The sequence below is a fragment of the Acanthochromis polyacanthus genome, chromosome 10, assembly GCF_021347895.1.
Source record: "Acanthochromis polyacanthus isolate Apoly-LR-REF ecotype Palm Island chromosome 10, KAUST_Apoly_ChrSc, whole genome shotgun sequence".
Lineage (NCBI taxonomy): Eukaryota > Metazoa > Chordata > Actinopteri > Pomacentridae > Acanthochromis > Acanthochromis polyacanthus.
The window spans coordinates 14,715,858-14,731,016 of NC_067122.1; the positions used below are offsets into that span (position 1 = coordinate 14,715,858).

At 41.5% G+C, this 15,159-nt stretch overlaps 1 protein-coding gene across 3 annotated transcripts; it reads left to right on the plus strand.

Moving 5' to 3' along the window:
* The first annotated feature begins 576 nt into the window (after positions 1-576).
* cstf2 (cleavage stimulation factor, 3' pre-RNA, subunit 2) lies at positions 577-15,159 on the plus strand. 3 transcript variants are annotated; one of them, XM_022201786.2, is made up of 14 exons: positions 577-717; positions 974-1,052; positions 1,261-1,430; positions 1,530-1,666; positions 2,802-2,921; positions 3,300-3,422; positions 5,911-6,028; positions 7,369-7,428; positions 11,637-11,736; positions 13,033-13,232; positions 13,580-13,704; positions 13,881-13,964; positions 14,576-14,729; positions 14,882-15,159. In XM_022201786.2, the coding sequence occupies exons 1-13, from the start codon at positions 618-620 to the stop codon at positions 14,699-14,701; spliced, it is 1,542 nt and encodes a 513-aa protein (XP_022057478.1). In that variant the 5' UTR covers positions 577-617; the 3' UTR covers positions 14,702-14,729; positions 14,882-15,159. The 3 variants fall into 3 exon arrangements, with proteins under 3 accessions (XP_022057478.1, XP_051810413.1, XP_022057479.1); XM_051954453.1 differs by having other exon boundaries at positions 5,911-6,027; positions 7,362-7,428; XM_022201787.2 differs by lacking the exon at positions 7,369-7,428.

Sequence of the window (15,159 nt, forward strand, 5' to 3'; positions counted from 1 at the left end):
TATAATAACAGAAATTTGACTTGGCTTGACTTAATATTGTTACTAGTTCACTGCATACATGGGTGGAAGTTTATCAGTTAACTTCATTCGCATCTATCTGGTTGCCAATCCAAACTATATTTATTCACACTTCACAGGTTACAACTGCTAACAACCGGTTGCTGTTTTTTATTTCCAGCAGCTACATTTTCAGTTCGGACTGTTAGCTAGCTAGCAAGCTAATTTAAAAGAAGAATTACTCACCAAATCTTTTGTTGCAGAAAAAGTGGGACTGCATCAGACGTGCGTTTTAACTTGTAACTGGAGAATTATCATTTTATATCCTTTCAAATTTTATCTACCTGTCGTGACAAGGTAGCGGCAAACAGAAGTTAACAACAGCGCCACCTGCTTTCTGTTGACCACTTTGAGCCTTTTTATTCGGCGCCCCTCGCGTTCCAACATGTATTGCTCATTGCTGCGTAATTAAATAAGAAATATAAACTTAGACAGAGGATAGTGTCCCTTGTCAAGAGGTTAGGAAAGGTCGCATCGTTTGTATTTGAATGTGGCCTTTTCCCCAAACGGATATCGTCGTCTTCTAATTTCCTGGTGTCGCATTCATTTCTCTCCCCAAAATGGCGAACGTTGCTGCTGCTGCCGCCGCCGCTGCTGCAGCCGCAGCTGCTGCCGCGAGTAGAGATCCAGCCGTTGATCGGTCGCTACGATCAGTGTTCGGTAAGTTCATTGCGGGTACTTGCTCGGATAGACGGTCCTTCGTGTGTTAGGTTCATAATAAATGGATAAACCAAAGGCTAATGAATGAAAACTTGCTAACATACGTATCCGGCTAGAGGTGCTGTTAGCTAGGCAACGAGGGAACAAAACTTAACGCTAACCCTCCCGAAAAAACAGCAAACGAACTATAAAATAAATCTGTTTTTGTATTGGTGTCGTATTAACGTTAGCTATTTATGTCTAACAATTATTTCAGTGGGAAACATTCCGTATGAAGCCACAGAAGAACAGCTGAAAGACATCTTTTCTGAAGTTGGACTTGTTGTCAGCTTCAGGTAAGTACTTTTTCTCTTTGTGCTTCATCAACAGATTCCTGCTATTACAGCTATTCGTCGTTCCCAGATTAAATTAACACTCAAGCATGTACACAATTCTTTAGTCTCACGTTTTATAATGAAATGATAATTTTTATACAAGGGCACCTTTTAGTAAACTTTCAGTATTTGCATATTGACATGATCAGATGTGCCTCCTTGTTCCCAGGTTAGTATATGACAGGGAGACTGGAAAGCCAAAAGGATATGGTTTCTGTGAATATCAAGACCAGGAAACGGCCCTCAGTGCCATGCGGAACCTGAATGGGAGAGAGTTCAGTGGTCGGGCTCTCCGTGTTGACAACGCAGCCAGTGAGAAAAACAAGGAAGAGCTCAAAAGTAAGCCTTTATTTTCTCTTTGCATTATCTGTGAATTGCTGTAGTGGATTTGACTGAGATGTTGGGGCATAAGTTATGATTTATTTTTGTCTTGCACAGGTTTGGGAACAGGAGCCCCCATTATTGAATCTCCTTATGGAGATACTGTCCAACCAGAAGAGGCCCCAGAGTCCATCAGCAGAGCCGTGGCCAGTCTGCCACCAGAGCAGATGTTTGAACTTATGAAACAGATGAAGGTAGCTTGGTTTATTGCCTCTGTTTTGTTTTTTAGTAGCAACTATTTAGCTCTGCCTGGCGTGCAATGTTGGCTTTGTCTTTCCTCTTAGACATTTAAAATGAATGTAAGCATATCCAGAGAAAAATTAACTACTTCCACTAGCTGCAGCTTTCTTTAGAGTAGATTTGGTCAGAACGCACACCAAAACCATCTGCTAGATGGATAGTTAAAGTTCCTGGTCAGTTCCTAGTCATTAGTATTGTGAGTCCATCACTGGAATATTGCATGCATGGTGTTCAAACAATATTTTGGTGAATTTATACACAGCTCTTTGTATTACAGTCCAGTCTTCCCAAAATAGAGCAGATGATGCAGTGTCTTGTTTTCACAATTTGGTGCATTTTAGCATTTTGATGAGTTTGCTTCTGGCATTACTGTCAAGGCAGCCGAATGTTTTAAAAACGATTTGACTAAAGAGAGAAATGCATTATAACTGAAGAGAAAACTAACAGAATTTAAGCCTTCATATTTACCCCAGACAACAGTACTGAGACGGTATGATGCTGCTCACCTGTTTAAGTCTCCAGGAAAGACAGCTAAAATTGTTTCTCTCAGTCAGAATCACCTCCAGCCTCACAACTGTATGCAGATGCTTCCTTTCCTTTCATTAATAGAGGCTCTGCTGTAAAGCCGATCTCTCTCAGCTCTGCCAGAGAAGCCTTATCTGTGCACAGCTGGCAGTCTGCTTCATTAAGCTCAAAGAAACACCACACTGCAGACATTTTTCCCCCAACTGGGGAAGTGTTTTGTTGCACCAAAGCTTGTGTCAGTAGGACAGCTCCATATGCTGATCAGAGTGAAAGTGTTTGTGTTCTGATACTACAGATATTGTTGCACATCTTTGTCAAATGTTTTTTGCTGATGTCACAACTTTGTTTGGTTACGGACATGTGTGTGTGAATCATAAGTGGGTAGCAAAAACTACGGAATAGAAAAAGCCGACAAAGCTGTTTTGTTTTTAATGAGGAAATGCTATCTATGAGGGATGGATGCAAGAAATGGATTTTCCCCCACCTCAACTGATTTGTTTTCTTGCAGTTTACAAGATCAGATTTCAATCTTATGTTTAGTGATAATTTGATTTCTCGTTCCAGCTGTGTGTGCAAAACAGTCCCCAGGAGGCAAGGAACATGCTGCTGCAGAACCCTCAGCTGGCCTATGCTCTGTTACAGGCCCAAGTGGTCATGCGGATTGTCGACCCTGAGATCGCTTTGGTGAGAATGGAAAAAAAAAAAATCAATTCTTCAAAGAGCTGTGGTTTATTTGAAGCAAATAAAAGAATAAATTGTTGGCACCCAGATAGCTCAACTGGTAGAGTGGGTGACCCATGAATAGGGATTATAGTCCCTGATGCAGCAGCCTGGGTTCGATTCCAGCTCACGGCCCTTTACTGCATGACTTTCCCCCATTCTGCTCCCTACTTTCCTGTCCGCCTCTCAACTATGTCTATCTAAAACAGCCAACAAAAGGCCTAAAAAAAACTTTAAAGAGAAAAAAAATGTTCTTAAATGTCATTTGTCAGTAAACATGTATGCTATCGTGAGCATCCGAAACAGATTTTTAAGACGTTTTTCTGTTTACTTCCTGTACAGAAAATGCTCCATCGCCAAACTGCAGTCCAGCCTCTGGTTTCCAGTGGACAGGGTGCAGGAGCACCACCAGTCAATCCTCCTGCTGCACAGCCCAGTGCACCAGTGTCTCAGCCACAACCTGTGGTAAGCAGAACTCGTTTACTCTTTAAAGAAGAATACCAGTTCATTTCAGTCTGTTGGATTTCCTGTAGTTGGCTAGTCAGGCCCACTTTGCACTTTTCATCTTCGCTACAGTGATTCAGGTAAATGAGGAGTCACAAATAAGAGCGTGAATCTGGACAACTAGCATGAGCTCCCTGTAGCTTTCCAAAAAATGTGATTTTTTTTTTTACATGGATAGTTTGACTAACAGTTTACAGAAATTAGCTTCCTGAAAGAGTCCTTTTGCCAGCTGACCAGGCACAGGTGTAAATTTCGTTACTGAGTACAACTAACAGTAAACAGTAACTTCTGTAACTCAAGCCAACATGCAAACGACATACAAAAATAGGGATGTCTTGAAGTATTTTTTTGCCCCAATGTGATCCACATTATTTTATATATAATATCTGCTAACACCAGATATATTTTCCCAGATAATATGCAGTAGATTAGATGTAGTGCCTGGTTGTGCCACCAGGTGTAGCCCCCTACTGGTAAATACTGTGGTGACCAGAGGAAATGGGCACTTCATGGCAGGCAGAGACCATTGTAGGGGCTAGTAAAGGGTCACCATGACAAAGTCTTTTGTGAGGCTTAATGAACCCCAGGGAGCACACATGTATTCAGTCACATTGTTTTTGAATTTGACAGCTGGATTTATACCACCTATTAGTCAAGTATTGATTGATTGATGTCTACCGGTGACCTGTCTAGGGTGTACTCTGCCTTCACCCTAAGTCAGCTGGGATAGGCTCCAACCCCAATGTGACCCAATGTGTAAACCCCTGCATAAACTAAGAAAAGTACTCAAGATTTGCAACGCATGTGATGGCAGATGTAACCATGGGATCAGACTTAAGGTCCTTACACACCGGGTGCGTTTTTTACGTGCGTTTTTTTCGGACGTCAATATTTTTTTTCGAACCTGTATCCTGTCAATACACGCGTTCACATCGGCAACGTTTTCTCGCTCAGCGATTTTGCGGCATTTATTTTTTCGGATCATGGTCGATTTTTCTAAAGTTTCGCATTCTTTGTGACCACTTCTGACCAATCAGATTGCGAGTTGTTGCGACGTCCCATTCACCGGCATACAACATACTTTTCACTGTCAATTGCGTTGATGTCACGGTCCTCAATTAGGTCTCGGTTGTTACCTTACGTTTATGGATTATAGTTTAATGTTTTGCTTACCCGGTACTGGCCCCGACTCACATTACAGTACATGATATCAAGACAGAAAGACATCGCAACGCATCTAATCAGAACTGAAAATAATCCGTCCGGTGTTGTGTTTTCTGCTTTTAGTATCTGTAGCATATGGTAGATATTATTATTATTCATACTTTATAGTTGAAGAAGTGAAGAAGATGTGGAGGAATTTGAGGGACACGTACGTGAGAAAGAAGAGAGAGGAGGGAGAAATGACGAGGAGTGGCCAGGCAGGTGGAAAACAGAAGAAGAGGTGGAAATACATTACGGCAACGTCTTCCTCCCCTTCGGAAAGTCGCAAAAACGCATCGTGCTTGATATGTATGGACAAGTGCGTCAAAACTCGCATCCGAATATTTCGCAATTTCGCATCGTTTATTCGCTTCACTCCCGGTGTGTAAGGACCTTTAAGGTCCTTACACACCTTTAAGGTCCTTACACACCTTTAGGTTCTTGCCAATTCCAATAAATTAAAAGGTGATTGACTTACATCTTTAAACAAAGATGTTGCCTGTTCTCTTGCATCACTCTACCAACTCGAACAACAGCTCTACGTTTGAGAAAGAAGTGTTTGATATAGGCCATTTTGTGTGACACTCCAAGTCTCTACAACAGAGGTGGAGAGTACAAAGTTAGCATCACCCAAAGAGTCTCAATTTTTTAGAAATAGCCCAGGCTGAAATAAACTGCAAATATACATTTAGTAATGGTCACATTACATCAACATCAACAAAACTAACCTGTTCCCATCAATAAACAAGCAAGCGATGTCTCTGCTTTGATGCGCGAATAAATATTTGTTATTGAGATCACAAATTGTGTCAGAGCAAGGCTACTGTTTGAAGACTGACAAAAAGGACATTTTGACCCATGAATCTGCCAAAACCAGCTGGAGATCTCACCAAGTTAAGAACCATGTGTTTAAACTCATCCAGTATGCAGACATTAGTTGATGTGAATATGAAACGGAGCAAATATTTGGACAGAACTGTAGTGGGATCATACCTTTACATAAGTTCACACTCGCTGTGAGGGAACGAAAGGGATTAATTTTAATGATGTAGCCTGTCTTTTAATTTTGCATGGTCGTGATATTAATGCAATCTCTTAAATCAATAAAACATGAAAATGCACCGTTTACTCTTACATAACACATCGGTTTTGTCCAGTCAGGAGTCTAGCTTAGAAGTTATGAAGTGTTTCTCATAGTGAAGGTTTTTTATTTATAGTATTCATTTTTGTTTTGTCACATGTTCAGCCTGGAATGCATGTCAATGGAGCACCACAGATGATGCAGCCCCCAGCTATGGGTGTTGTCCCTGGACCGATGCCTGGACCTGGACCTGGACCTGGAGCAGGACCTGTTGGACCTCCAGGTAATAATCAAACCATATACATGCTTGAAACCACAAATTAACTGGTTGTAGTAATCATCCTTGGATTTCCAAATGTTAATTATCTGGGGTATTAATGATGATGAAGTCCTTCAACTTTCCAGATCTTTGTCACACTTTGAATCCTCCCAGACAAAACAAACAACCGAAACAAGTGCTTCCTTTCAGCAGCCATATCTCTATTATCTCTGCAATCCTTCAGGCTAATGCGGTTCTTTTTGAATGTCTGATATCTGCTCAGTGGATTCCTCACAGTTGTAGCTGCCTCTGATTTGTTATTTTTGTTGTAGTTTAAGGTTATTTAAGCAAGCTGCAAAAAATATACTGAGCAGTAATTTATATGCTGTATAGATCCTGAACTAAACAATAATTTTCCAGCTACTTATTTTTTAATGTTTAAAATTATTAACCCACAGTAAACTATAATGCCTTGTTTGTGGATTAACATGCGGTTTTTGCTCATCATGTTTTTCCAGTGCGGTGTTTTGAAAGCATTTAACTTTTTAAAGCTTCTTAACAAAATAAATCTGGTCATTCCAAAACATTTGATGTCTTTTACATGGATTCATAAACTATTCAGATATTATTTACCTGTCTTTAGTGACTGTCCTGATGCCAAAATTTAATTTCTAAGTCTTTATCCTCAGACGATGATGCCTGCATAATCTTGCATCCCTACTTTATTATGTTGTAGATTCAATTGTAAATGAATGCAGTTGACATTTTTTCCACCAGCTCATCACCCTTGATGATATGCTTTAAAAAAATTTGCACATTTGTTTAAAATCAATAGATGAGATCGGATGCTTTGCTGTCGAACTCCATTGGGTTCATTTAATTTAATAAATCTTGAGAACCTGATTGGTGTTTACCTGTAACAAACTGAACTTTTGGGATGTAGTTTAGAAAGACGCACCTATGTATATTGAATCCCACAGTTCACACATCATGTGAGGACAGAAACAAAGCCAAGGAACTCTCTGTAGACGTGGGTTAATATATTTTTCACATGTCATGGCTCACTGGGATCACTAGGTGTCACCAGAGCCTCGTCATTAGTGAAGGTACTTAGTGAGCAATAATAATCCTAACTTTTAGAGGTCTGTGCATTGCAGAAATACGTTTATCCCTTTATGTTTGACATTATAATATTTTAATGTGCCTGTGAAGTATTCATTACTGCTTAGTTTCTAGACGTGTTCTCTTCTCGCATCTTTACATCTTGTGTGCATTAGATGATTTCGTTAGCTTGCTCAAATGTTGCTTTGCTCTCTTTAGTCTTTGTCTCTCCTGTTCTTTTTTCACTTTTAATGCTGGCTCAGGAAACCTTCAGCATTCTCCCACAGGATCGTCTGGTCAAGCTGCTATCGAGCGGCCTCAAGGTATCACTGTACTCCCTCAGTCCTCCAGTCGGGTCGTAGCGCTGTGAAGGGAGCGGTGCTCTACATGCACAGCACGTCCTGGACTTAGTGTTAGCTTTTCACACTTTGTTTCAGTGCATGCCCGCAAATATGAATTTTCCATTACGCAGTCAGCCCTTCGATAATTTATTAGGCCTGTTTATATAAACATCGTGATCTGAGAGCAGGAAGAGGTGTATCGCGAGAGTGGCGACACTGCATGTGAAATTATACAGAAGTAATCTAGAAGCTGCGTTTTGCGTGATTACTTTTCTAATGTTATAGCCAAGATATTTTTTAAATGCATTTTACAGTGAGTACTGTGTGTTTTGTATTGTTTTGTTCACGTTACCTCCAGTCTACTATGAAGCAAAGAACACAGTGCTAGCATAAATCAAAGAAGAATCTGTATAAAAAAGAAACTAAGACGTGAATTAATGCAGAATAGATTTATTTTAAAAAATCTGAGCAAAAGCCAAAGAAAGAAAATGGTAGAAAACAGTAGCACCGCTGTTCAGTAAGTAGAGGGGAGTGATTGAGTGAAGGAAAATGCAAAACTGAAATATTCTAAATGTTGCAGAAATGGAGAATTTTGTTTTTGTGGAAGGCCAATGCATAAATGCAGTTGAAGCCAGTTTGTGCGGAGTGTGCAGACGCTCTGCCTTCATTTCGCTTATTTCTGGACTTCATTGTACAGCTCAATGGCTATCCCTACAAAAGGGCACTTAAGATGCTCAATGGTGCACTTTAAGGTGCTATGAAGGAGGTTTTAAAAGGTTCCACAGGCCTCATCAGCTCAGCACACCGGGTCGTCTGCTCTGCTTGGGACGCTGATTGCCTTAAATGACCTGCAGTACATGTGCAGATGTGAAACCCTTTGACACAGACAGGTTATCTTTGTCTGGTGTAATAGTTTAAAACGGGTAATATTCAAGTCCGCCTGTCCTATAGACGTAAAACTATAAACCACAAACTCTGAGTTCAAATCAGTTGTATGAGAACTCTACAGAACAGTAATATTTTCTATGCTAACAGTTTGGACTAGTTTTGTCCTTGTGTTGTTTTTCTCCAACTCTCTGTAAAGACCCATCTGTGGTATTTAACAGAAGACAAATAACATATAAACCTCCCATCACTATTGAATTACATTGATTTGGAGATTACTTTGCAGAGTCTGTTTGTTGGTTTGGCAGAGTCGGGTAGAGACATAAGCTCTCTTTAGTCCAGACTGATAGACCACAAAATGTCTTCTTTTGTTCAACACATGCCGTATCTTAGATGTTGAGGCCACGTGTTAACACTGCATGTGTTAACACGTGGCCCTTTTGGGGTGAAATTTTCGCCCCAAAAGGTCTTCTCATTCCCATTTTCTGTGTTGATGTTCCGTTTATAGCCGTGATGCTGTTGCCATGGCACTGTGGGCAAATTTGGGTCAGTGAGCTGGTGGAACGTAGCTGCTCCTCCACACCTGTAACCAAATTTGAACTAGGTCCTTTTTGTTTAGCAGCTAAATAGGACAGGATATATTAGAAATGTTAACATTCACACGTTGCACGTTCCTCCTCTGATGCGATAGAAATACACATGAAGGCTTTCAGTTCAAACATGGGATGTTTGTTTGTGGTAAAGGCAATTGATTGCCAGAATAAAGAGGAAACAGAGGAAATTTGACATATAATCATTGTTATCAGAGTCATTAGTTGCAGCTGTGTGAAGTTCGTCTATGCAGCTTGTATCATTGTCACTAATGCCAGGTTCAGGCTACAGCAGTTTTAGGCAGCATTAACCCCCGTTTCACCCTCCTGACAATCCAAGGAGAAATTTAGTCTGGAGCTCTTGTTGGTATCAGAAGTTTATAGATTCACTCCTAAACGTCCTTAAACTGTTTGCAGACTCACCTCGTCAGTAGTTTGGTGTTGAAAAGTCGCAGATTGGATCTTAACCTGAAGTTTCCGCTGGGTAACATGCAGTCCTAATTATCTGCGTTTTGATCCTCTCTGTTGTCTCAAAACAAAAATCGAAAAGTTTGCAAACGAGAACAGCCTTTATTGGGAATTTACCTGTATTGAAAGGCAGCATATGTGAGCACAGAGAGCGGGAGAGAAGCAAGCAGATGTAAACAGAAGCTGAAGCTATGGCACAACCGGCGACACAAATCCCATCCAGTCCTAGTTTACTGTTTTCAAATTGGCCATAAAGTTTACACCGTCTCTGAATGTCACTCAGTGTTCAAATTGTTACAGAGCTCTGACTTCTGAGCATACAGTGAAAGCTAATGGTAGCGACAGCCACGCATTGCACTCACACATTTGATGTGGGGACATCGCTTTGAAAAATGGAGCTTCAATTCCTCAGATGTTTGGAGTTCATTGAGACTCTTGCACCTAAGCAAGAGTGTGTTTTATTCGTGACTGATGAATTAAACAAACCTGGTGGGGTCACTTCAGAAGAATTTTGAGAAAATTGTAATTGATTCTTAATTTTCTACTTACCAAATGATCAAACTTCTAACTGGCTGGGATGGTGTCTAGTAGAGGCAGAGGGGCTAGAGGAATGGCACTTATACGCATCTTCACATTCTCACAGCTTTTTAAATTGCATCTCAAAGTTTATAGAACATACTAAACACAATAAAAACTGGATTTTCACCATATGGCACCTTGTAAAGCTGTGAAAATGTCACTTCCAGTTCACACTGAAGAATAGAGAACCTGTCTCTCCAGACACGTTCTCATCCAGACTCATTTGCTTTGGGTTTTTCTTTTTCTCACCGCAAGTTATTATTAACAAGATGGCAAGTTGTTGGGCCACATTCTCCCTTTTGTGTGCATCTGTTTCCCTGTGAGGTCATATGAGTTGGCATATTTCTCTCAGATTGCTCCCTCTGGCAGAAACATTTTTAATAATATTACGTAGCATGTGTGTTTTCGAATCTTGCAATGTGCTCATGACTGAGAGTAGAAAGACAAACACTGATGAAGTTTCTTCTTGTGTGTTGTTGAAAAGATCTGTTAGGATTTTAGAAGTCATGTCGTGTGAGCCCAGCATGACATAAGAACAGACTACTTAGCCTTCTGTTTCCTAGAAAGCAGAGAGCCAGACTACGATGTGAAATGCTGCGTTTGATTTCAAGCAGCACAATACTGTTAAAAAAAGAATATAAATTCAAGCTTTGATGTTCTCTTGCATGTGTTTCTCATCAACAGTTGTCAAATCAGTCCAAGCTCTTCTCATTTTGCCACGATAGTGTTATGACAACATGCTAACAGAAGCCCAGAACTACTTTTATGCCTTAGATTCTTTAATTTACTGTGAATATAACTGAATGCAGGGGCTTTGACCAACAGAAAGAGCTTTTTCTTGTCATGTTTAGTCCTGAATTGCATTTGCATTCCATAAATCTTCAACAAACACCACTGTGAATGAGAAACAGTGCATTCTAGCTGTCATCTAATTGGATTACAATGTGAAGCAGGCAGTGGCCGAGTGTAGAAAGGCTGTATGGAAATGTTACATGATGGAAACATTTGGAGGAATCATTTCGTAGCTCACACTCAAGTCCAGTCACCGTCAGGGAAAGATAAAAGCCCGTTATCGTGCCCCACTGTCTGCTGAGGATAGCATCGCTGTTGGTTGCCGTTTTCATGCTATTAGACATGCTTTTAACATAATTGAACACTGAGACATCCATTGCTCTTGATCTTCTCTCTGCATGCCTCCTGTCTGTGATGTCTCATGGCCAAATCACATCAGACTCACAAGACACAAGTAGGAGAATATTACCATGTCAGGTTTTCTGTATCTGTGGGAACAGATTTGTTTTGGCGTGTTTTGAACCTTTAATCTTCTTGGTAATATTGATGGGAGATATCAATGCTCCCCTTTTCTCCTGCCTTTATGTGTCCCTGCTCACACCCTGATGTCTCCCTGTGTGTCGTGACGTTGGGCTGTGGCCGTTTTGCTGTGGTCACTCCGTCTTTTATCCGCCCCACACAACCCTGGGTGTTTCCTGAAATACCTATGCTGTGCAAACACACCTTTTTATAGACGTGTGTCGTCTCTCCTTCCAGCCCATTCAGACTCGCAGCTTGTTCTTAATGGATTAGACATTAAACATTTCCCCACAGGTGAACAGAAGTGTCTGTTTTGAGTGGAGGCATGCGGTTGAATATGTGATTTTCTTCTCTCAGGACCAGGCGGTATCCCCCCCAGAGGCCTGCTGGGAGACGGTCCCAATGATCCCAGAGGAGGGACTCTGCTGTCTGTCACCGGAGAGGTCATAGATCCCAAGTAAGAAGGCATCACTTGACTTAATAACGGAGCAGGTGTGGCTTTTAGGAGTGTCAGTTCAAGCCATTCATGTTGTAATCCTTAACATGTTGCTCCTGGATCCTTTTGTCAAACCAGTTGTTACAGCATGTGAGGTTCAATACCACAGATCCCAGAACTTGTTGAGCAGATACTAGTGTTTAAAATACAACAACTAGTGTGTGGGATTATAGAGCAGATATGATCTAAACAACGGTGCAATTGCATCTCCGACTTCATGTCGCACACAACGCGGGTGGTTTCCAGTGTGGACACGATAGAGGAGTTGCTGACAAGTTAGACGTATGCAGTTGTGCGACCGCCGCTTCATTTTTCGTCCCTCCCTTGAATCTAATTCTAACTGACCAGCTGGTGATTTGCTTTGTACGTGTAGTTTCCATGAATGAGTGGAGAATGCTTTTAATTCCCCTGCAAGCCCCACCCAGTTTAACTGTTGAACAACTCATGTGCGTGGAACAACAGGAAATGCTCCATTTGCATCAGCAGTGACTTAGTACAGGTCTGGTACAGTGTTAGCAGTGCGGCAAAGGTTTGTATCCATTACAGACAGTAACAATGGCTTAATGCTGAATCATAATGACTTGCTGCTGGATGGCAGACCTTGCCACTAACAGGAAAAACTACTATAGGAGAATAACTTGCTGATTGGAAATACATCAATTAGCATCAAAGTTAAAATCACCAGCATAATATTGTCAGACTATGCCCCCCTTGTGTTGCTAAAACCACTCTGAACCATTGGAGCATGGGAGTGTCCTGCGGTGTCTGGCTCTGGCGTTGGCAGCTTATCCTTTAAGTCCCGTGGTTTGCTGGGTAAGGCCTCGTAGATCAGTTTTGTTCCTACGCATCCCACGGATGATTGATGAGACTGAGGTCTGGGGAGTTTAGAAGCTGGGTTGATGCTTTGAGCTCTTGGTTGTGTTCCTCGAGCCATTTCTGAAGAGCTTTTGTGGCAGGACGATATTATCCTGCTAGCGTTGGAGTACTGTTACCATGGGGGTCCACAACAATGTTTAGGTGGATGGTACTTGTCAAAGGAATGTCCAGATGATTGTTTTTTTTAAATACATTTTATTCACTTCCCGTCAGTGGTTTTAATGCTGTGTCTGTTTGGTCTATATTCAGTGAAATAGTAGAATAAACAACCTTTGATGTTGTGATGGTGGATTATAAGATTAACCAACAGAAATCTGTAATTGAGACTTAGTCAGTTTGATTTCCAAAACATTTACCTGCTTTTATTTTGCGTGTGTTTAGCCGGGGCTACATGGGAGCTCCACCACCACACCAAGCTCCACCTGTACACATGTCCCAGATGGCCAGCGGACCCCCTCCGGACATGAGAGGGCCTGCGATGGACATGAGAGGCCCGCCCATGGGTGAAGCACGAAACATGATGGGTGACCCCAGAGGGCCCCCGATGATGGAGCAGCGGGGCCCGCCTATTGAAACCAGAGGTAGCCGCTCCAGTAATGATTCATAGCTCGAGAACCTGAGGGTTAAAGCCACCTGACTGCGAGCACGTAATCAATGTTTTTCTCCAAGTTCCTTTTCAGCTTTAATCTCAGTTGGCAGACAAACCCAGCAGCAAAAAAAAATCAAACAAAAGCGCTCTGTCCTTGCAGGTTTTTATGAGAAGACAACATGTTTAATCTGGCAGTCTTTTTTTTTTTTTGCTGCTATGGTTACATCTGGATAAAAGCGTCAGTGTTCTGTAAAATGTAATGGTCTTTCCTTCTCACAGTGTACACTGCAATGATTGGCTCAGTATTCAGCGAGGTGTGAATTTCGTTTCCTTCTGCAGGCCGTGACCCGAGGGCGATGGACACCCGTGGACCAGTGGCGGGTCAGAGGGTTCCCATAGCAGCAGGAATGCCAGGCCCTGTCCCGCATAGCATGGGTCCAAACGCCCCTCCACCTGCAAGACCGGTATCAGCTACGTCTCATATCACTGACTGTGTCCACTCTTTGTTTGTATTTAACTTTTCCTAGCCACTCATTTCAGTCTTTTTTGCATGCCAGGGACGAAAGATCAAACAGCAATCAGTGTCATCTGCTCGAATTTACGTTAAAACAGTGAGAACTTATTATTTTTTGTTCTGCAGGGTCCTGGTATTTCTGGTGTTCCCCCTTCAGGAGGAGGCTTCAGTCCAGGTCAGAGTCAGGTCTCCACACAGGATCAGGAGAAGGTGGGTGTCTCTTAACCTGTCACTTGTTAGAAGTCAACCAGAACAAAGATACGGAGAAGATTTTGAAGTTAGAGAAGTGGAACTTCAATAAAATGAACAAAATAAAATGCAAATTGGATAAGAAATCTCATTTGATTTTATAAATAAGAGAATTATAAATGGGTAGCAAGTCTTTGTCTCCACCTTTCTCTTTATTATTCTTTTTCATAATCCATTAAAAAAAAAAAAGAGAGAGAAAACAAAATGATCTTTGAAGAAGTTTTCCTTTAGTAGACTATCCACTGCAGTATATGGAGATGCCGCTACCCAGTTACTCATTTCTTTCAAGCAACCTTTTTTTCTTGTGCCCCTTGATTTATAAGGTGAAATCACAGGGAGGGCAACTGCAATAATGATATCTAAATATTTTATGGCTTGACATACATAAATAAGATCCTTTATCAGTAACAGGAAATCCTCATTCACTGACTGTAAATTGTGTGCATCATGTCAGGACAACTTGTTTGGAAGAACACTTTAACTTTTATCACAGTAACAGCTTTTATGAGGAGGTATTCCGACTTCCCTGTCGCCAAGTACTATCAGTAGAGATTTTTTCCGTCTGTCTTCAGGCCGCCCTGATCATGCAGGTCCTACAGCTGACCCCAGAACAGATCGCCATGTTACCCCCGGAGCAGCGGCAGAGCATCCTCATCCTCAAAGAGCAGATTCAGAAGACTGCCAGCGGTGCCCCTTGATAGTCTGACAGAAATCTAAACAGCAGAGGTGAAGTCCCCCCCCCCCCTATTGATTTTCTTCCTTGTTGAAAAATTGCCAGATTTATTTTTGGAAACATTGAGCTTATATTGTCATGGAGCAACTTTATTACTGACTCATAAATGTGCTTTCCTGTCCTTTTGTTTTTCCCATTACATCAGGACTTGCAGTCTGCCCCTCCCTGACTCAGCTGCTTGGACAAGTCTGAAGACGTCTCATCGTAGTTCAGAATATTGTATAGTTTTTTCCCCCCCATATTGTGTTTTGTACGAGAGCCTAAGGTGGGTAAAAGTGGATTCAAAACTAGGTGAAACTTTTGTTAGGATGATGTGAAGGCGTAGCAAAAATGGCGTGAGGTTTCATGTTTTTCCTCCAAACCAAATGCTGTCATGTCGTAGCTCTGGAAACCGGTTTTGTCAATAAAACAAGAATACCTTGA